Genomic DNA, 21,124 nt, shown 5'->3' with positions numbered 1-21,124 from the left:
GTTCTACAACACATTTCTCTTGCATTCTTTCCTTCTGCCTTTTAAAAGAGACAGACCTGGCCATAGATTCACTCGATAATTCCCCAGTCAGTAAACACACAGTGTTTAGGTCAAGAACAATGGTAACTCATTCAACAAATGTTTCTATGCAAAATGGGTAAGTGATATATTTTTAGGATACATTAAAAACCATTTTCTTTTCAGTTCCAATAGGTAATTGCTTGGTACTTTTCTGTTTCCAACTTATTTTAAATAGCATAAAAGTGACTGGATAATAATTAAACGTTGAGAAAATAGGCCTGTTTCAACCACTGAAAAGCAGCAGCGATTGTCATTTTTCATAAAAAAGTGAAAATCTTTTTCATAAAAAAGTGAAAATCTTTTTAATCTGTGACATTCAACATCAGCACTACCATAGTTTAAACATATTTAAGTCCCCCAATTCCTAAAAAGAATGGAAAATTACTCCATTCCCCCAAAAAACCTCACCATGCATTTTATTCTTAAAAAGTTTCATTTTTATTTTTCACCGTAGTACAAAAATACAGTACAATGCGATGGCAAGACATTCTCCAAAAACATTCTGCAAAAAGGGGGAGAACCCCATAATGCTTCGATATAATCCATCTTCTCTTAATAAAACAATTGAAAGATGAACATACAATAGATAGGTGGAGTCTCAACCTGAATGCAAGTAAAGCCAAGTCACAAAGAGTTCCTACAAGAAAAAAAATGTTCAGAGTGAATATTCCACATGCGACTCTTAGATATTAATGAAAATAACTCTACTTGTTAGTGTTCATGGCAAAATTATTGGTTTGATATTTTTTGGCTTTTCAGAATAGAGCAGCTTGAGTCACATCTCCTACTCATGAGTTTCCCCACTGAAATCAAAGGGATGACTTAATGTCAGTCAGACGTGGGGGAGCAAGCGCTTATTGGAGACCAAGTGTTGGCAATTTGAAAACGTAAAAATCATTCCTCTTAAGAAGAGGGTAAGATCTAGGCCTCTGGATACTAGTGGTCATTGTTTACACAGACAGATCTGACATATCCATTCAAGATGAGGTTGTGTATGCAAGTACATCAGCTATAAATAAGCACTGAAGTGTAAACTAGACAGGGAGGAGAAGATAACACTGTATTTGATGGAGGTGTGTGAAAAATCAGATAGTGAGAGGAGAATTACGTCCTTCCAGTGCAGCTACATTTCTTGGTACGTTTAATGGTTTAAAAAAAAAAATTATTTATCCTTTCAGAGCTTCAGGGTGATGGAAAAGGAATGTTCAATATATATATTATAATTCATCTCCAAGATGTTTTTGTTTGAAAGCATCTCCTGTCAGCTTCTCTTGGGCTTCCTTCATTCCTTGGACAACTGTCAAATTAAATACATAGAATATCAGCTGGATCATTACTACACATGATATGGATCAAGTAAGGAAGTGTATAATGAAAAGTATTTTTATCAACCAATGGTGCAATCTTATAGAATAAACCCCTTGGAAATAGCCTGCAAAAGAAAAAAGTTAGAGTTATGCTCTTTTTGGCTTCTATTTGATGGATAAAGAAGCATTAAATATCTCCCACTCGTACTCTCTTCCCTTTCCCATACCTTTTTTAAGTTCATGCCTCATCTACCCTATTTTTGTTGGCAGACTCTATGGACAAAGAAAGAACTATCAGGATTATGACATCATATAATAGGCACATGAAACCTGATAATTTGAGAGGGAAGTGATTTTTAATCACTTTTTTTGCTCACAACTTAAATGGCTGAAATACACTTGGGTATCTGCAAAAAGAAAAGGAGTACTTGTGGCACCTTAGAGACTAACCAATTTATTTGAGCATGAGCTTTCGTGAGCTACAGCTTGGGTATCTGTATTTAAAGTTCAACACTCCCCTAACAATCCACATCTCTAAGACCCTCTCCAGTATTACCAAGGAAGGCAAGTTTTGATATTCCTGATATTTCTAAGGTAAAAGATAAATTTAAAAAAAAAATTAAAAAAAAAAATCTTGTATAAAGCCTGAGAGTGTTTTTGTTTTGTTCTTTTAAAAAGTCACAGCCGCAAAATTCAACAGAAACCTATTTTTCTCTTTTATGGGTCACCTTTAATATAACAGAACAAAGCTTTGCCTGCATCTATCCCCATCAGCACACCTAAGCCATTCTGCTGTGGTTCGTTACTTCAATGGCAGTTTCGTGCCTGCTTCTCTCAGGCGCCATAGAAAAAATCTCTACCAGAACAATTAAGAGGAATTGAGATTTTTACATTCAGAATATAATTAGGAAGATTCCCTCTGCTTTACCATGCACAAAACACACTGTCACAGCTCTCAGCCTTGTTGGCTCTCTCAACAGCAAGGTGAGCAGTGAACCTGAACTATTCTTTCACAGGCAGGTGGCCTCTCCAGGGTCGAGGTAAACAAGTGGGCCGGCATGGGGAAGCCTGCACTGCTCTACATGCTGTTTTGTGGATACCTGTGATTCAGTATCCAAGACAACCAACACACCACTATTTGAAATGTACCAGTAAATTGCATGATGAGCTAAGTACATTCTATAAGTGGGGCTTAGTTTTCCTTAAGATCAGGTATGATGCTGATGTGATGGACTATAGGACTGGCAAACCCTTAGAGAGGTCACTTTTTTTCCTTATTATTCCTCTTCATCACCCTCCAAAAAATAGAATCACTACTCTTCCCAACTGATTATTTTAGGGCCATGTCTACAATCTCCCACCAGATCATCTCCACTGGTGTTAGCAATTTTGGAAGTCATAATATAGACTGACACTGATTACAGCTGTGCCAATCAGACCCGCTCTTAACATGGTTAGATGACACGGTTCTTAAAATTCTAGCAGCAACTGGCCTATACTAGGGCTCTGAAGGTTGCTTATACTGGTAGAGTTGGGCTGGCAAGATATTTTTGGAAAAAGTTTCCATAGCGTAGACAGGGCCCAAAAGATTCACAATTAGACATTTCTTGATTTGAGAACAGCGTTGTTAATTAACCAGCTTATATCACACATAACAGGGCCACATTGCTCACAGCTAGCACCTGGTCCTAATGGCTATTTAGATACTTTACTGAAGAGACAGAAAACATAAGGTAAATTAATTCTTCTTAAATGAGGTTGTCCTCTTACACTTGTGTGAAAAGGGAAAGCACACAAATGGAGAAGTGTCCACATTTACATCAGAAGTCACAGATGGATATGTAACATCAAAGGCTGAATTTTAAATTACCAGAAATGCTTTTATTTTACATCATGATTCTGTAATAGAGGTCAATCCATCCACCCTCAAGGTGCAAAAAAGCCACTCATTCACCTTATTTGTAACAGCTTCCAGTTGTGCTGTGTTAAGGAAAAGTTAGCATATGTGACTCCATTTTGGTTTGGGGCCCACCATTGTCTAAAAGCAAGCACATCATGCACCAGGAGGAGTGTTCCTTAGATACTGCATTCCTGTGAAAACCTCCCCCTTGTTTCCAGCCTGTTTCGACTCCCGGTTTCTGTTCTTTGTTTGTTCCTAACTCCCTGCCTCCTGGCCTTGTGATGTGGGCCTCCCATCCTGATAAGAAAAGTTACTGATGCATTGCTTTAGGACCATGTTGTGTAGCTGAAGTAATGGTTTAGCACGGGGAATGTACCTAGCAGGGATAGGTGGTAGATAAGGGAACGGTTTATCTATTGGCTAAGGTTTCCGATGCACGAGGGCAACATGCTTTGCTACAAGGTATATAATCTTTGTATAACCTGCATTCGGGGTCCGCTTCTGACTAGCAGGGGGGCACCACGCTCGAGCGTAATAAACTTAGTATCTTTGGGAACTCTGCAGTTGTGGACCTGGTTCGTGTGCCTCAGCCTAGACTCAAACTGCGCGTGACGTATCAGGTATAATTCGCAGCTGCTGTGAACTATAGGTTACCTCCACTCAAAAAACAAGCTCACAATAGCTGCCATTCCTATGACATACCTGCAATGCACTCCCACTCAATTCAAATTTAGAGCTCATTCTCGCATACCTTGATCAGCATTGATGTAGAAATACTTATAGCTTGGGTTTCCTTTCTCATTAATAATCTCTGGATGGACCTTCCCACTGGGATCTGTGAAACGAGAAAGTGATTAAAATGTGTAAGTGGTGAAGATGACAAAGTAGTCCTATAAGAGGTTGTAACAACAGTGAGCATGCCCTACCCATGAAAAGGATTCTGGGAATATAACCACCATCAGGGCTAAAAGCTTCATCCTTTGGCTCTTCTTCATCCTATGGGTGCAAGACAGATGTAAGACAAAATTCTCCTTTCTAAGCAAGGGACCTAAGAAAATGTAACATTTACTTTAAAGCTATTTTCTTCCAATGGTTGTTATAAAATGGTAGTTTTAACTAACATGAACAGCTTGAAAAGAAGATAAATGAGTGCAAAATCCTCTACTTTTGCCAACAAAGTAAAAAGGTCACCCAACAAGTAACAGTTTTAAAAATAACTGTAAATCAAATATTTTCATCAGTTTACATTAAATGGACTCACTATTTTGGAGTTTTATAGGTAACTGGAATGTTTTATAGGTAATAAATCTGTATAGAAAAGCAATTTCCTTTCTTATTATTAGGGAATAGTATAATGTACAGATTATTAATAAAAAATGGAACGGAATCAGCTGCATGAATAAAACCATATAACAATACAGTAAAGGTTTTATTTTTTAAACGATCAGTTATATCAGTCAATATTTTGTATCTATTAAATAATGATAAGAATTTAGTTAGGAAGGGATGGAGTCAGGAGAAATAAATAATGATAAGAAATAAGGGGGAAATGCTCAGTTACAAAATAGTAGTATGGACATGAACTGTAGGGACGCCTACCTCAAGGTTTACCATAATAAAATTATGGGCAAGTTCGGAGATCTCCTTGGATTCAGCAAATTTTGGCTTTAAAGCTAAGAAGAAAAAGAAGGGTGGGGGAGAGAAGAGAAAACTGTGTAAGAAAAAAAAATCGTAATTCAGGCCTACACCAAAATCACCACTCCATCCCTTCTTCCAGAGGTTAGGTGCTTGACTCTGAATAGTAAGTAACCGAATCTTTGTCTTAAATTACTGAACCCATAACACAGAGTGAAAGTTAACCAGCCCAGTCCTCAGTGATCAGTCAGATGATGAATACTGGCCAAAAATAGTCACATGGGTAATTTTTGAATCAATGGTATAGAAGCAAAAACCTTTCTCGGTCCCATTACCAGTCACCCAAACCATCTCACCTAAATTTTTAGACCTATGTCATGATGGTTAGCCAGTTCCATTATATCACTGAACAAGACAAAAATCTAACCATCCACTGAGAAATGGAATATGCAGGTTTACTGTTCTTTCAAACTTTTATAATTTTCCATACCAAGGATTAAGCCTTCAATAGAAATGGAAGGTACCTCCCATTTGGTGTGTTTTTTTAATAACCAATTTATAGCATGGATTTGGACAGCTATTAATTTATTGCATTGAAGATTTCTATTTGTGCACTACTATATTGATCTGAGCAAAAAGCAAATATTACACATGCTATGCTTCAAATGTAAATAATAATAGACTTGTATAAAGAAACCTTCCATTAAGGATTTTAAAGTGCTCTAGAATTAAATTCACATACCTTTGCAAGCGCCACACCAGGACTTGTGGATGATAATCATTAGAGGCAAACCACTTTAGAAAAAAAACAAAGCACAACTGACATCAATTCTAAGACACTTAACAAGACTGCATTCCTGAATGAAACTCTGAAAATGCACCTTCCAGTAATTAAAACTTTTAAAGAAGGCCCTACCTACTGGAAAAAGTCATAGATGTAAACTGATTCTATTGTGCTCCCGAAGCTTCATTTCCTTGCTAAAGTCTTCCCAAGTTATAAACATCAGCACCAAATAATCCAATAAAATGCCTTGTGACACTCCGTACCTCAAAATAGCACTCTGGAACCCCCATATCACCACTGTGATCGGATTATATTTTGTACAAAGTATACCTTGTGAGGTATCCTTTGAGAAGTTATAATTGGTTGAACGTTACTATTCTGTTGAATTATATGTGTTACCATTGTATCTGAAGTTATGAAGTTTTGCTGTGTGTGTGTGTTACTGAAATATGTTGTATCTGGGAAACGCCCACTGCTAGTCTTTCATTGGCAACAAAGGAGCAACTAACACTGACAAGACAGATTTACATCAGGACCAGTCAGAGGTGTTTATGACCCATTAAGAAGAATCCATTCTCCCAGTGACTCCTCAGAGAGGGCATGTACACAGGGGGGGCTATCTAACCCCCATGTCCCTGCAAGGATCTTTCTAGCACCTGGAGAAAGTATAAATCAGGGTCGATGACATCACCACTGTGCCTTTCTCCTCCCCCATTCAGCATCTGGAAGATTGTTTGGAAGACAAAGACTTGGAACTGGGGAGATTGACAGGCTGAGAAGAGAATTCAGCCTGTGTAATAAGAACTGTAAACTGCCTAGAACATCCAGTGGGGTGAGAAAAACTGCTTGATTCAAAACTTGGTCTGACAAAGTGTCAAATTTAGACTGCAATTTTCTTTTAAATTTCTTATGTAACCAACGTTGACCTCTGTGCAGCTCTCCAACACCACTTTCTACAAGCCATTACCCTCTGATCCCACTGAGGGTTACCAAAAGAAACTACAGCATTTGCTCAAGAAACTCCCTGAAAAAGCACAAGAACAAATCCGCACAGACACACCCCTAGAACCCCGACCTGGGGTATTCTATCTGCTACCCAAGATCCATAAACCTGGAAATCCTGGGCGCCCCATCATCTCAGGCATTAGCACCCTGACAGTAGGATTGTCTGGCTATGTAGACTCCCTCCTCAGGCCCTACGCTACCAGCACTCGCAGCTATCTTCGAGACATCACTGACTTCCTGAGGAAACTACAATCCATCAGTGATCTTCCTGAAAACACCATCCTGGCCACTATGGATGTAGAAGCCCTCTACACCAACATTCCACACAAAGATGGACTACAAGCCATCAGGAACACTATCCCCGATAATGTCACGGCAAACCTGGTGGCTGAACTTTGTGACTTTGTCCTCACCCATAACTATTTCACATTTCGGGACAACGTATACCTTCAAATCAGTGGCACTGCTATGGGTACCCGCATGGCCCCACAGTATGCCAACATTTTTATGGCTGACTTAGAACAACGCTTTCTCAGCTCTCGTCCCCTAATGCCCCTACTCTACTTGCGCTATATTGATGACATCTTCATCATCTGAGCCCATGGAAAAGAAGCCCTGGAGGAATTCCACCATGATCTCAACAATTTCCATCCCACCATCAACCTCAGCCTGGACCAGTCCACACAAGAGATCCACTTCCTGGACACTACAGTGCTAATAAGCGAAGGTCACATAAACACCACCCTATACCTGAAACCTACTGACCGTTATTCCTACCTACATGCCTCCAGCTTTCACCCGGACCACACCACACGATCCATTGTCTACAGCCAAGCTCTACGATACAACCACATTTGCTCCAACCCCTCAGACAGAGACAAACACCTACAAGATCTCTATCAAGCATTCTTACAACTACAATACCCACCTGTTGAAGTGAAGAAACAGATTGACAGAGCCAGAAGAGTACCCAGAAGTCACCTACTACAGGACAGGCCCAACAAAGAAAATAACAGAACGCCACTAGCCGTCACCTTCAGCCCCCAACTAAAACCTCTCCAACGCATTATCAAGGATCTACAACCTATCCTGAAGGACAACCCATCACTCTCACAAATCTTGGGAGACAGGCCAGTCCTTGCTTCCAGACAGCCCCCCATCGTGAAGCAAATACTCACCAACAACCACACAGCACACAACAGAACCACTAACCCAGGAACCTATCCTTGCAACAAAGCCCATTGCCAATTATGTCCACATATCTATTCAGGGGACACCATCATAGGGCCTAATCACATCAGCCACACTATCAGACACTCGTTCACCTGCACATCTACCAATGTGATATATGCCATCATGTGCCAGCAATGCCCCCCTGCCACGTACATTGGCCAAACTGGACAGTCTCTACGTAAAAGAATAAATGGACACAAATCAGATGTCAAGAATGATAACATTCATAAACCAGTAGGAGAACACTTCAATCTCTCTGGTCACTCGATTTCTGATCTCAAAGTGACTATCCTTCAACAAAAAAACTTTGAAAACAGACTCCAACGAGAGACTGCTGAATTGGAATTAATTTGCAAATTGGATACAATTAACTTAGGCTTGAATAGAGACTGGGAGTGGTTGAGTCATTATACTAAGTGAAACTATTTCCCCTTGTTTATTCTTCCCCTCCCCCCCACCCCACTGTTCCTCAGACTTTCTTGTTAACTCCTGGAAATGTGCTGGAAATGGCCCACCTTGATTATCACTTCAAAAGGTTTTTTCTCCCCCCACCCCACTCTCCTGCTGGTAATAGCTCATCTTAAATGATCACTCTCCTTACAATGTATATTTTTTCATGGTCTGTGTGTATGTATAAAATCTCCTCACTGTACTTTCCACTTTATGCATCCGATGAAGTGAGCTGTAGCTCACGAAAGCTTATTCTCAAATAAATTGGTTACTCTCTAAGGTGCCACAAGTACTCCTTTTCTTTTTGCGAATACAGACTAACACAGCTGCTACTCTGAGACCTCTATGCTAACACTTATAATCACTTAAAATCTATTTTCTGTAGTTAATAAACTTATTTTAATGTTTTATCCTTACCAGTGAATTTGTTTGAAGTGCTTGGGGAATCTGCTCAGATTACAAAGGCTGGGGCACATCCACTATCCTTTGACAAAGTGGTGTACTAATTAATGAATTTGCATCATTCAAGAGAAGGTCTCGAGCAGTGAAAGATGGTTACATTTCTGGGGTGCAAGGCTTGGGAGCTGAGAGATTTGCTGGTGTCTCTCTTTCTGTATAGTTCATGAGTAGCTTCGAGAGCATTCATGCAACTTAGCTGGGCATGTCTCTGCATGCTGTTAGCAGAGTGATCAGAGCACCTGAAGGGGTTTGCTACTTGTCACTAGCACGGCATTGTAAGAGACAGCCCAGGTGGGAGTGTTAAGGGGGCACAGTGGTCTGTCCTTTCCAGGTTGTAGCCTCGGCGTATGTTACAGCCATCCAACAACTTTTCCAGCGTTCAAATTCTCTAACCTCCTTTGCATTAAATTCAATCTGTTAGGCAATTAGACAGAAGGACCTTGAGTGCACTAGAAATTTTTCCTAACGTTTCCCAGTTTCTAGGAGTCACCTGGTAGGGCCGGCAAGAGCACTACAGTAAACTGCCCTGAGCAAAAGAGACATTGCTACATTTTAAATGTGATGTTCACATTTATAGCTAGGTAATAATTGGCATGCATGTAGGACATTTAACCACCATGTCACACAGCTCTGCTCTGAGAAAGGCTAGCAGACACAGTGCTTACTATGCCAACAGCCACCTGGAGCCCTGTCTTCACTAACATGCTCACTGTGTCTGCTACCAGTGGTAGCAGTAATAGGAAATCCAGGAATTCAGTAGACACAGATGGCAAACTCTATTTATTGCCGACAGTTTAAAAAATAAAAATAATAATAAAAAAAAAACAAACTGTGAAGCAGTTAAAAATAGTAATGAATAAGCTGATTGATGGCTGAAGCCCAGAACAATCTCATTCTCTAAGTGGTAATGATGGCTATTGGTATAGTTACATTGCAGCTGTTCACTCTGTCAGACTCTAAAAATCTATCAATCGTCTACTATAACAGGAATGATGTCGTGGTAACAGAATGGTAAGAACATAAGAATGGCCATACTGGGTCAGACCAATGGTCCATCTAGTCCAATATCCCGTCTTCTAACAACAGCTGGTGCCAGATGCTTCAGAAGTAATGAACAGAACAGGGCAATTATCAGGTTGTCCAGACTCAGCTTCTGGCAAAAGGTTATCAAAAGATAATTTCATGAGCCCACTCCTATTCCCTTTCTCTAGACTTTCTGATGAAGCAGCAGTCCACTATCAGAAGCATTCCATAAACCAGTGTTGATTTCTATGTTCCTTTCTATGAAGCACTGTGGGAATCACCAAAAGTATCTTGGGGCCCACTTGAGGAGGAAGTGTGGAGAGCTGCAGGATATGGGCTCATGATATGAAGGATATTGAGGGAACCCCTATTTTAAACAATCAACTACTAGAAGTTTTTGTTGAAACTTTCTGCAAAGGAAGAGTCCAAATATTGATTTGCCAGTTACTTCATGTATACTTATTACTAAACAAGACTCCCAAGAAAAAGTAGAAACGTTATTCTCCTATGTTTGTAGATTTTAAAGCCAGAAGGGACCATTTGGTCTTCTAGTCTATTTCATCCTACATAACACAGGTCACAAAGCCATACCCACTAATTTCTACATCAAACCCATAATTTCAGTTTGAGCTAGAATGCAGAATCAGTCAACACTATGCTTGGCTCATGCAGCAACTCATGGTGTCAGACACAATCAGGTGGTCGAGGGACATTTACATAGAACACATCACTGGACATCGGCAATACCAGGAGGGATGAGCTGGAGTGCCAATCAGAAGTGCAGTCAGGAACGTAACAAACTCATGGATTGTATATTCTAAGTGGAGAACCAACCTAATTCTCAATTACTGAGGGACAATCTCCACTCATTGATATATTTTGCTTTCCACAACCAAATCTCTGTACAACTTTTCATGAGTGATGTACCTGAGTACTTGGATTCTAGTATCTAAACTGTATTCTTAAATCTATTCACCTAAATTTGGGTTATTGCTGATTATGTACTCTATGTATCATGTGACTTAAAAATTAACTTTATTTTTGTGAATAATCTAACCACTATACCCAGATGTACACACTCTTTTCCCAACCTATGTATTATATATTTTTTTAACATTAATTTTAATAAAAATTTTATATCTTTTAGAAATACATCTCATAGTCACTTAAAGAGTTCAGGTGATTTAGAACCCACTATATCCCTATACAGGTTGTCCCACTACTTAATTACTTAACTGTTTAAAATTTGCACTTTATTTCTAGTCTGAATTTGCCTAGCTTTAGTTTCAAATCACTGGATCTTGTTATACCTTCGTCTGCTAGATTAAAGAGTCATGTGCTATCAGAAATCTCTTCCCCATGCAGGTACTTGTAGATAATGTCACCTCTTAACCTTGTCTTGGATAAGCTAAATAGAGTTTCTTAAGTCTTTCACTGTCAGGTAGGTTTTCCAGACATCAAATCATTCTAGTACCTCTTTACTGAGCCCTTTCCAAAGTGTGGACACTGGGTTCCAGTAAAGGTCCTACTAATTCTGTATACAAAGATAATACCTGTTCATATATTAACTCCAAGCAAACAAGTTCTTCTAAAATCTTGTCCTAGAAAGCACCTCTGCTTCTTCACTAACATCTCACAATTATATAAACACTTTCCACACAGCAAGATTCATCTGCACTAGAAAGCCGCCGTCTCTAGGGTAGACTTTTGGGGGTTTAATATATGTCTTTATTTTCTCCAGTTTGGGAAGTATGAAATTTAGCAGTATGTTAAAATATTTCTGAATGACATGGTCTAACACATGATCAGAAATTGGCAGAATTACAGGTAGAATTGAAAAAAAACAAACACGTGATTTGATTGGAATGGATTATTTCAGTAAACTAGGGGTTTTTTGAAAATACGCAGCCAAACAATATTTCCCCCAAGATTTGTATATCAGCTAAGCCTTGACTTCCCTTTACCTCAAATTATTGCATTTTAAGTCACCAAGTTGTTTTTTTGAAGTTGTTTTGGATATAGGAATATGAAACCATTCTACACAGAACCTGAAAGTGTTAGCCTTAGGGAGGGAGTATGCCTGGTGTGGTATCTAGATTTCTATCTATGTATCTCTCATATCATGCTGTGCAGAACATAGGAAAGGGCCGCTACAAATGTCAATTTAGACACAAATTGTGATTGGGTAACAAGAGTAAGAAGTTACACTGCACGAAGTTTTTAATTAAATATGAATCATGGTAGTCCAAAACAGCTTTGATGGAGGTAAGTTTACTGGCTAGCTGCTACTACTAGTGAAAATAAAAGTAAATACCTTTGTTTTCTTGAAAACAAAATTTTATGGAAAAATGTACAGGGGGGTCACTATAAGGTGGAGTCTAATTTTTTAAACAAGTTTTACATAGCATTTTTTGACACCTTACATTAAAAGTAAGAATTTCAGAAGTTGAATTTATTGCTCATTACTTCAGTCAGGGCCAGCATTTCACTCATGTTGTTCATCTGCTGCAGATATCTCAGTTTGGATGATTCACTATAGATATGAAAGTGTGTTTCACTTTTATTTATAATCACTTTCAGGTTTTCATGCAAACAGTATAATGCTATAACATTTGGCCTGTCAACACTGCAAGCGAATTTTATAAAAACTGTTTACACAAATTAAAAAAAGTCATGCAAGTCTATCAGCTGTATAGGGTTATCCAGATCTTGTTTGCAAACAAGAAAAACTAAGCAAGAAAGTATGGAATTATAACTAGGAATAATCTGATGAAAAAAAGGACAATTTATCTGAATATCAGGGAGAAAAAACTCCAATAGTTAGATACATTAAGCTGTGGAAATAATGTCTTAAATGAAGTAGTGCACACCATCAGTTTGGATACTTGAAGACAGGACAAAACAAAATGCTCTGCAGAGAACAAGTTTGCATTAGCAGAGAGGTGATCCATTAAAGATTTGATTTTTTTTTTTTTTTTTTTTTTTTTTACTTGACAGTGTCTCTTTGCACCTTATAGTCTGTTTCTAACAAGAGAGTGGCATGTAAAAGGAAAAATGTAACAGAAGGATTTTTAAAGCCACATCACAATGGCCACACACCCTTAGTAAGATAAGATCCCAAATCCCTTCACAGAGCCAGAGGCTGCTGCAGCCAGATGGATATGGGGCAAGAAATACTCCCATGTGGAGAGTAACAGTATCTTTGCAGGGACAGCTGATACATGGAGAACACAGAAGGCAATCTGGCACCAGAGAAAGCACACAATAGATGCAGGCAAGGAGCCAGGATGTTAGAGGAGTGTGGCATGGGATTTTTACCAATTAAACTTATAAAACTGTAAAAGTTTTCCCAGGGCAGTGGTGGTAGTGCTAATGCTTGATTCATTTTAAACGAGATTGTTCCTTACATTATATTGTTCAACCTTGCAGTGGATGACGGCATTGAATTACTTAAATTTATAGAAAAGAATGAGAGGTACGAATGGAAGCGTCCTTCCAGTTATAACCAATTATAGTCCTGAGTACCAAGAAAGGAGGAAAATTGTGCTAAGAGATGCATATACGGTCAATTCCAATTTTAACCACAGAAATATATTATCAGCATAGAAGCTGCTTCTCTGTAGCATACACAGAACATGGGCACACATTTTCCTGCCCAAACTAATATTAGAACATCAAACGTACTAAGGGATGTTGAGAAAAATAGAATGTTACACCCTCACTGATTTCTTTCATGTAGCCCAACATGATTTTGCTCTTTAATTTTCTTCAGCAGTAGGGTGACAGATTTATCCGAAAGATATCCTCAAGTTATAACAGTATCAGTGATTCCCATTTAATAAGTGAACACAGTCCAGCCAGCCAGCACCTGGTCTAGTACCACACACTACTATCAAGGGCAAACTTTTCTAGACAGATTTTGAATTGAGGGGTTTATAATTACTAAATAGAATTCTCAGCAAATCAGGTATCAGAGATGTTTTACTGCTTTTGACCACACATTTCCCAGCTTTTATTCTTTCCAATTTAATTGCCCAAAGGGGGCAAAGTGGGGTCTCTTTACATAGCAGCTATAGTCATTTTTCAATCTCACAATATACAAATCCACGTACTGACTGGTAGATATTATTAGGTAGTCAGAGCATATGAACTTTTGTACTCACTGAAGTGACCCCCCCACTTTATGCCATCATTCCAGACAAATAAATGAATGTTTAATAGGGAGGGAAGCCTTCCTCAAAAGGCAAAGAGAAGCAGGTATGCATATACAGGGAGAGGGTTCATACTAAGATTAGGGTTAAATAGAAGGGCAGGATCCAAAGCTGAGTTAGCAAGCAGGTATGTCTACACAGCAGAATTAGTACATGGCAAGCCGGGGTGTAAATCTACAGCGCTCTAGTATACCATGCACTGACTGTGTGGCCCATGCTGGTGCTCACTAAAAATTACCTAGTGTGCTTTGACCTACTACTGTTCACAGAGCACTAAGGAAATTTTAGTGCACAGCAGGAGGTGCAAGCAGACAGGTACTGGGAAGCATGCTACAGCATGTAGATTTACATCCCAGCTTGCCATGCACTAACTCTCCATATAATCTCTTAATTAAGGCATATAAAAGAGTTCCAAGAGATGTATGGAATCAGAGCAGATACTGTAACAATGAAGTACAATTCAGATCATCCTCATTGTGAGAGCAACTGCTGTTAACTGAACAATTAGTGTATTTAGCCCAGGATCTGCCAATGACTTTGGAAAGGAAGCCACAGGAAGTTGCTGAAATAATTGTTTTGAAAGTAAATTAAATATTTCATTCCATCCCAGGCACAGGATTTCAAAAAGAGAGACAGACATTTGAGTTCACAAAGTAAACATATTTCCACTGTCCAAACTGAAGATTAATTTCCTGGGTTCAGAAAAACTTTTGAAAACACCACCAGTTTTTAAAAAGGCTATAAGTCCCAATGCTTTGTACAGTCTGATGAATCCATTTTATCCTTGCCTTATTTAGGGCAGACACAAAAAAACCCAGATGAAAGATTATCGTTCCTCAAGATGCTGCAGCAGCATGAGAGCTCAGCTCCCCTGTAGCATTCCTCTTTGGACACTGCAGAGACTATATGGTTAATGGGGTTTGGCTCTCCATAGCCCCCATTAGTAGACTTTTGGGATGCTTGAGGATGCAATGGCTAGCTGCCTGTAGCTGCCCTTGTTAGGCATTCCTACTCAGGTGCTGAGGCTGCTACGGGGGGGAGGGGGGAGGTGTGTGCACACCCACTACTCCTGTTAGCAGAAATCGTGGACCACCGCAGCTGGTTCTCCATACCCACTCTGGTTGGATACTCTTGCTCAGATGATGGGTAATGCAGGGCCCTCCTGTCTATCAGCACAGACTTCTGGTCCAGGCACTGGAGACCAGGGACTAGGGAGAGCCAACTTCCCATGGGCATAGACTCTTATTTTGGGGGATGTGGAGGCTCTCGGTGACTGGACCCCATTAGCCAGCCCTCCTGTTCAGACACTGGACTAGGGAGACTACAGGGGTCACTGGATGCTGCGGCTCAGGTACTGCAGGAACATGTTGGCCAGCTGGGGCAGGTTCTCCTCACTGGGATGCATTTTGGTGTAGCTGATGAACTGCCTTCGGAGCCGACTCAGCTCAGCCATGCCCAGGGGCCGGCTCAGTACTAGCCCCTCGCTGGCCCCAGCCACCTGGATCAGCTCCCCAGGCTGGGCCCCGCTCCTTTGGGCGGCCAGCACGGCAGCCAGCACCTCCTGGGTGACCCGGTCCAGCTGGTGGAGGAAGCCGGCGGACTGCAGGGGCTGCGAGCGGGTGGACTGGTTGGGCGGGGGCGGCCTGCTCTCGAAGAGGGCGGCGCGGATCTCCGCCAGCGGCAGCGGCTCCTGCCCGTGCACGGTGAAGAGGGGCCGGTCCCAGCGGTTCCGCGAGTCCGGGGTCTCGAAGGGGCCCGCGGACGGATGCGGGGCGCCCCCCGAGCAGTGCAGCAGGCAATGCGGCGTGCCCGCATGCTTGGTCGCGCAGTAGAGCTCGTAGCGGAAACTCTTCAGCTCGTTCCCCGCGTCGACGATCACCACGTCCCGCCGGCTCAGCCGCCGCTCCACCTCGGCCCGCAGCGCCGCGCGCCCCCCCGCCACCTCCGCCACCACGTGCACCGGCCGCTCCTCCGCGCTCAGCGCCCCCCGCAGCTCCTCGGCCCGCCGGCTCTTCCCGCTGCCCGGCAGGCCGCACAGCACCACGAGCGGCATCTTCCGCCCACAGCCAGGGACGCCGCCATTATAACCCGGAAGTCCCTCGCAAGCGCATCCGGGGCGGGCAACGAACGTCACTCCCGGCCCCAGGGCAACAAGAGAGCTTGGCCCTCAGCACGAGGCGATGTCAGGCTCTAACGCCCCTATGCAGGGAGGGGTGGGCTGGGGGCGAGGGAAGCACGTCACAGTGTGGCCCAGCCACAGCGCCCCATGGTATAGCGACCAGCCACGGCAGCCAGCCGCCCCACGGCACTGCCACCCCACCGGGCATCGCCCCTGGCAATGGCAGCCACCCACCCCACAGGCCATGGCAGCCAGCCACCCCATGGCACTGCCACTCCACCGGTCATCGCCCCAGGCCATGGCAGCCACCCACCCCACAGGCCATGGCAGCCACCCACCCCATGGCACTGCCATCCCACCGGCCATCGCCCCATGCCACGACAACCAGCCAGCACACAGCACTGAGCCCACCGGGCATCGCCCCATGCTATGACAGCCAGCTACCCCATGGCACTGCCACCCCATTGGGCATTGCCCCGTGCCATGGCAGCCAGCCATCCCACAGCACTGCCACCCCACCGGGCATCGCCCCATGTCACGACAACCAGCCAGCACACAGCACTGAGCCCACCGGGCATCGCCCCATGCTATGACAGCCAGCTACCCCATGGCACTGCCACCCCATTGGGCATTGCCCCGTGCCATGGCAGCCAGCCATCCCACAGCACTGCCATCCCACAGCGCATCACCCCAGGCCATTGTACATAGCTTCTCCATAGTACACAGCCAGCCCATGGTGCCACCGCAGGCCACAGCGCTCAGCCACCCCAGAGCACACACGCGCGCGCGCGCACACACACACAAAGATTTTGTCTCACCTACACACAAGGTTTTGTCTCACCTATGTACTCCTTGGTCTCATACAAGCTTTGCCACTCACAGGCACTCAGATACTACAGAATCTGGCTAGATAGGTCACCTGGCTCTGCCCTTCCAGCAATGGAAGATGGGGCTGTGAAATTCACTGACTGACTATTCACTGCATTAGCCAAGACTAAGGAAGAGACATCTCACTCCCACTAGCTTGTTGTCTCACTAAATGTAAGGCGGACTGCGTAAGGTCACATATACTTTTCTATGGACAAACAATAGTGCAGTAATTACCACAAATACTGCAGTAAAGTGGTTTTTGGAAAGGCATATTGCATGGATACCATTATGTACAGTTAAGTGCCACCTTAGAATTCTCTAACTGCACCTGCTATGTTAATTTTATGTCCTCGCTACACATTCTCATATTGTGAGTGGGAGAAAACAGATGGATCAGTTTGAATGCAAAATTCAAATTCTAGCTATATCTTTCATAAAAATCTAGTCTGTAATTTTTATATTTTTTAAAATAAGGAAATATTTTACACTTCCAGATTGGTGTCACAGATATAAAATAATCTTTTCAATTAACTCTATGGCCTCTGTCCTGCAAACATTTATGCATGCAACTGCAAGTAGTCCTGTTGAGTTCCAAAAAACCTATTCATGTATGTAAAGTTAAGCACTTGTTTAAATGTCTGCAGGACTGGGGCCCATGTCTCTTTCTATATTGTAGTAGGTTGTCAAAAAGCATGATAATTTTCTTTTCAGCTCAATGATGCAATAAAGCCTCAATCCAGCAATTGGATCTGTGGGTAGATCTATGTAAATCTATGAAGATCTACACGGCTTCAAGGATGTATCTACCTGGAAGATCTGATTGCAGGATCAAAGCTTATCATTAACAAATGTTAAATGTTTTCTCTCTGATGTATTATCTGGGTCTGTAGGTTCTCCTATACCACCTGGATATTTTTACACATAACTAGCTCTGATTAAATATAGGATCAATGCAGAATCTTTTTTCTCTTTTTAATGTAAAGCCACCCTGTGAACTTAAATTGTATAACATACCTGGCTGCTGCCTCTTTCTTCCCATCTTCTAGTGTTCTCCAATGAATGTGATCTCCAAAACCTAGAAAAGGGAAAGGTTTATAAAAGTAGCATAATTTAAAATGTCAAATGACAGATAAAACTAGTTGATAGTGTCAGAAAATATATTTATTTCCCTTCTTTAGCAAGCAGTTTTTATATGTAACCATTTGTTTTCAATATTCATACTCACTATCACTTGAATCTCTGTTCTTGGATAATAAACTTACTCTTGTTTTCACTATACATATACCTACGTGCTGTGCATTCAGCAGAGCTGTGTTCTAAGATATAACTAGTAAGCTATGGGGTACTGTTCCTTTAGAAACAGCAGGCCTAGTAATTCTAAGTAATTCAGTGAATAAGCAGCCGGACCTTACAGAGAGTGTTCAGAGGGCTTAGGAGACGGGTGTGCCTATTGCTATCTGCAGAGAGAAAGCAAGGTCTGCAGAGCCCTGGGGGGGAGCACTGCCAGAGGCTGGGGTAGTCAGGGAGCTGACACACAGCAGGCACAGGCAAGATTTGCTCATACTAAGGACAAGCGATAGCAAGGTGCCTCAGAACCCTGGATACGCCCAGGAAGCATCAAATTTCATTTCTGAATATTGGATTTTTTGGGTAAAGTTAATTTTCATAATCCTCTTTCATAATAATGCAAGGTCTAAGAAGACTGGGGAAAATTCCAATATTAATACCTTTTAGTCAATTATTAAAGAACATGGGGGCTCAGTTCTGCATGCCCTTACTCATACAAGTAGTCCCACCAATTCTGTAATTAACAGACATGCAATCCAAGCTGTGTATCCTGAACTGAAGACAAGGAGAGGATGCAGAATGGCACCAAGATCTGCTATCAGCACTATCCATCGAATAAGATAGCAGGATTGTCTCTGTGTCACTCTAAAGTTTAGAATGTCTGTTGAGTCAGTGTAAAGCGATGGAAACAGATACAAATAGAGCTGAGAGCTCTTTTTGTATAGAATATCACCAGGTTCAATCACCACTGGGATTCGCAGCCTGTTACTGTCCAATGTTTAAGTTCTCAGCCATTTTTTTTGCTTTTTTTACACATTATGAATTACACCCATACAACAGCATGGCTTTCACCTATCACTATGCTATTTTTCTATTTAGAGTTAAACAATACATAAGTGTGCCTATCCAGGCCTCCAGGCATCTTTGCCATTTATTAAAAATATAACCATACTGGTACAATATATTTCTGTATGGGACCAAATTCTATTGCCCATTAAAGTCCCTTTTCTGCAAAAGTATTTAAGTGTGTGCTTTACTTTAAGTACATGCTTAAGTCTAGTTCAATGTAATTTAAGTATATGCGTGCTTAAACATTTAGCTTAATCAGGCTGTAAATAGGCAGTAGAAGTCTCTGCTGTCAATGGGGACAAGACTGGGGGTATGGGGTACATTTAGCTCAAGGGAACCTTACATAAAATATTCAGGGGGATGAGGAGGAGCATTATTTCTTGTAATCAATGATATTTAAATATACATTAGATCACATTTCTTTCTAGTAAGCAAGGATGTCTACATTCATTAAAAATAAAATCATTACAATCTTCCCTCGCTCCCATGACCTGATTAATATTAATAGTTTTATTATCAAAAAAATTAAGAACCACCTTTCCATGATGAATGGAATTCTGTTACTAACAAAATGCAACACTCAACAGCTTATGAAATAACCTTATTTTTAAAAATAGGGACCTCTAGAGTTTAAATTCAACTACCAAAAAAAGATAACTAGTAATACTAAAGATACTTCTTCCCTGTCACTGAAGAACATAGTCAAGAACATTTATAAACTGACTAAACCTGCTCCTCACATTCCAGACTTCAGAACAAAGATAGGGAAATAAAGTAAGGTGGACTGAACAGAGCTGGGGAAAGATAAATCCAAATCATGGTACAGGATAGTCGAACAACTACAGGTTTATTAAGAAAAGCTGAAATCAGTAAATAATGTAAAAAGGTAAGATAATATGGATAGAAGGGATTGAGTCAGAACAAGTGACAAGAGAGGGGATGGTAGTAGAAGTACAGTTTACTGGAATTTAAACAATAGTGAAAGATAAAAACTATAGGACAAACCATACAATATCTACTTGATCACCTATTTACTAGCCATAACCCAATGTGCTTATGTTGCATAGTTGTAGGGATGTCAAAATGGGACAATCTGAAGGGGAAATTAAAAATTTAATTGAGATTTCATTGACAGACCATTTACAAAATCCTTCAACACCAAAGAAATTTTAAAAACTGCTTTAAAACTATCTCAGAACTAACAAATCTTCTTCTAAATGAGAATGAGACTTGGCAGGTCTGCTACAACCAGCAATTGACAGTTTTGAAAAAGAATAAACCTGCTAAGCCCCTCTTCTCCACTCCACAACATTAAGGCATTTCCTACTGTATCACTGCTGCATTGCAATTGCTCATAATCAATTTATGGCCTGGCACCATAATATCTTGTACGTTTCAGCCTCAGTTCTACCACTAAAGTGATTATCTCCTTACTCCCCCTACCGATGAAATTTACCTAAATAATCAAGATTACTATTTGAATGCATTATTGCAAATATTAAATACAGTTCTGGGGTGCGCGGAAGGGACCCTCCTGACTAGGGATTTATTTACTTATTTATTTATAGCAATCATAAAAGTTTAAATACAAGCAAAAATAAAAGAGATGCCAAACCCTTGCCAAGCCCTTCTCCAGCAGAGGATGTGGTAAGCACCAGGAAAATCAGGCAAAGAAAGAGATTGGAGAGTGCTGCTGCTAATTGAATCTTCATCGTATCAACTTGGATCCTCGGCAGCACAATGAATACTTCTCGATGGCCACAGTCAGCAAGATCAGATCAAATGAGGTTTAAGGTGTTTTTTTTTTTTAACCCAGGAAGTGATGTTAGGCGGATGTGGGTGGTGCTTCAGAGTCCTGTATCAGGTTAATAATAAAAGGAACAGATCCCCCAAAATCTGAATCAGAGACTT

General features: G+C 41.3%; 2 protein-coding genes across 2 annotated transcripts; both read right to left on the bottom strand.

Moving 5' to 3' along the window:
• Positions 1-512: 512 nt before the first annotated feature.
• On the bottom strand, positions 513-21,048 carry TXNDC12 (thioredoxin domain containing 12). Its single transcript, XM_074961741.1, has 7 exons — positions 20,829-21,048; positions 18,092-18,152; positions 5,666-5,718; positions 4,888-4,961; positions 4,215-4,284; positions 4,040-4,123; positions 513-1,378 (listed from the first exon to the last, which is right to left on the bottom strand). Exons 1-7 carry the CDS (start codon positions 20,923-20,925, stop codon positions 1,299-1,301), a joined length of 519 nt encoding a protein of 172 aa, XP_074817842.1. The 5' UTR covers positions 20,926-21,048; the 3' UTR covers positions 513-1,298.
• Positions 12,820-16,141, bottom strand: KTI12 (KTI12 chromatin associated homolog). Its single transcript, XM_074962314.1, has one exon. The coding sequence runs from the start codon at positions 16,139-16,141 to the stop codon at positions 15,419-15,421; it is 723 nt and encodes a 240-aa protein (XP_074818415.1). The 3' UTR covers positions 12,820-15,418.
• Positions 21,049-21,124: the final 76 nt, after the last annotated feature.

This window comes from Natator depressus, chromosome 8 (genome assembly GCF_965152275.1).
Source record: "Natator depressus isolate rNatDep1 chromosome 8, rNatDep2.hap1, whole genome shotgun sequence".
In the NCBI taxonomy this organism is placed as follows: domain Eukaryota; kingdom Metazoa; phylum Chordata; order Testudines; family Cheloniidae; genus Natator; species Natator depressus.
This window is presented reverse-complemented; position numbering and strand designations above follow the sequence as displayed.

Excerpts from the sequence above, each read along its gene's own strand:
- TXNDC12 (XM_074961741.1), bottom strand. The coding sequence starts at position 20,925 with ATGAAGATTCAATTAGCAGCAGCACTCTCCAATCTCTTTCTTTGCCTG. Across the intron at positions 4,285-4,887 it reads TTATTATGGTAAACCTTGAG|GATGAAGAAGAGCCAAAGGA; the intron begins GTAGGCGTCCCT and ends TTGCACCCATAG. Across the intron at positions 4,124-4,214 it reads TCCCAGAATCCTTTTCATGG|ATCCCAGTGGGAAGGTCCAT; the intron begins GTAGGGCATGCT and ends CTCGTTTCACAG.
- KTI12 (XM_074962314.1), bottom strand. The coding sequence starts at position 16,141 with ATGCCGCTCGTGGTGCTGTGCGGCCTGCCGGGCAGCGGGAAGAGCCGG.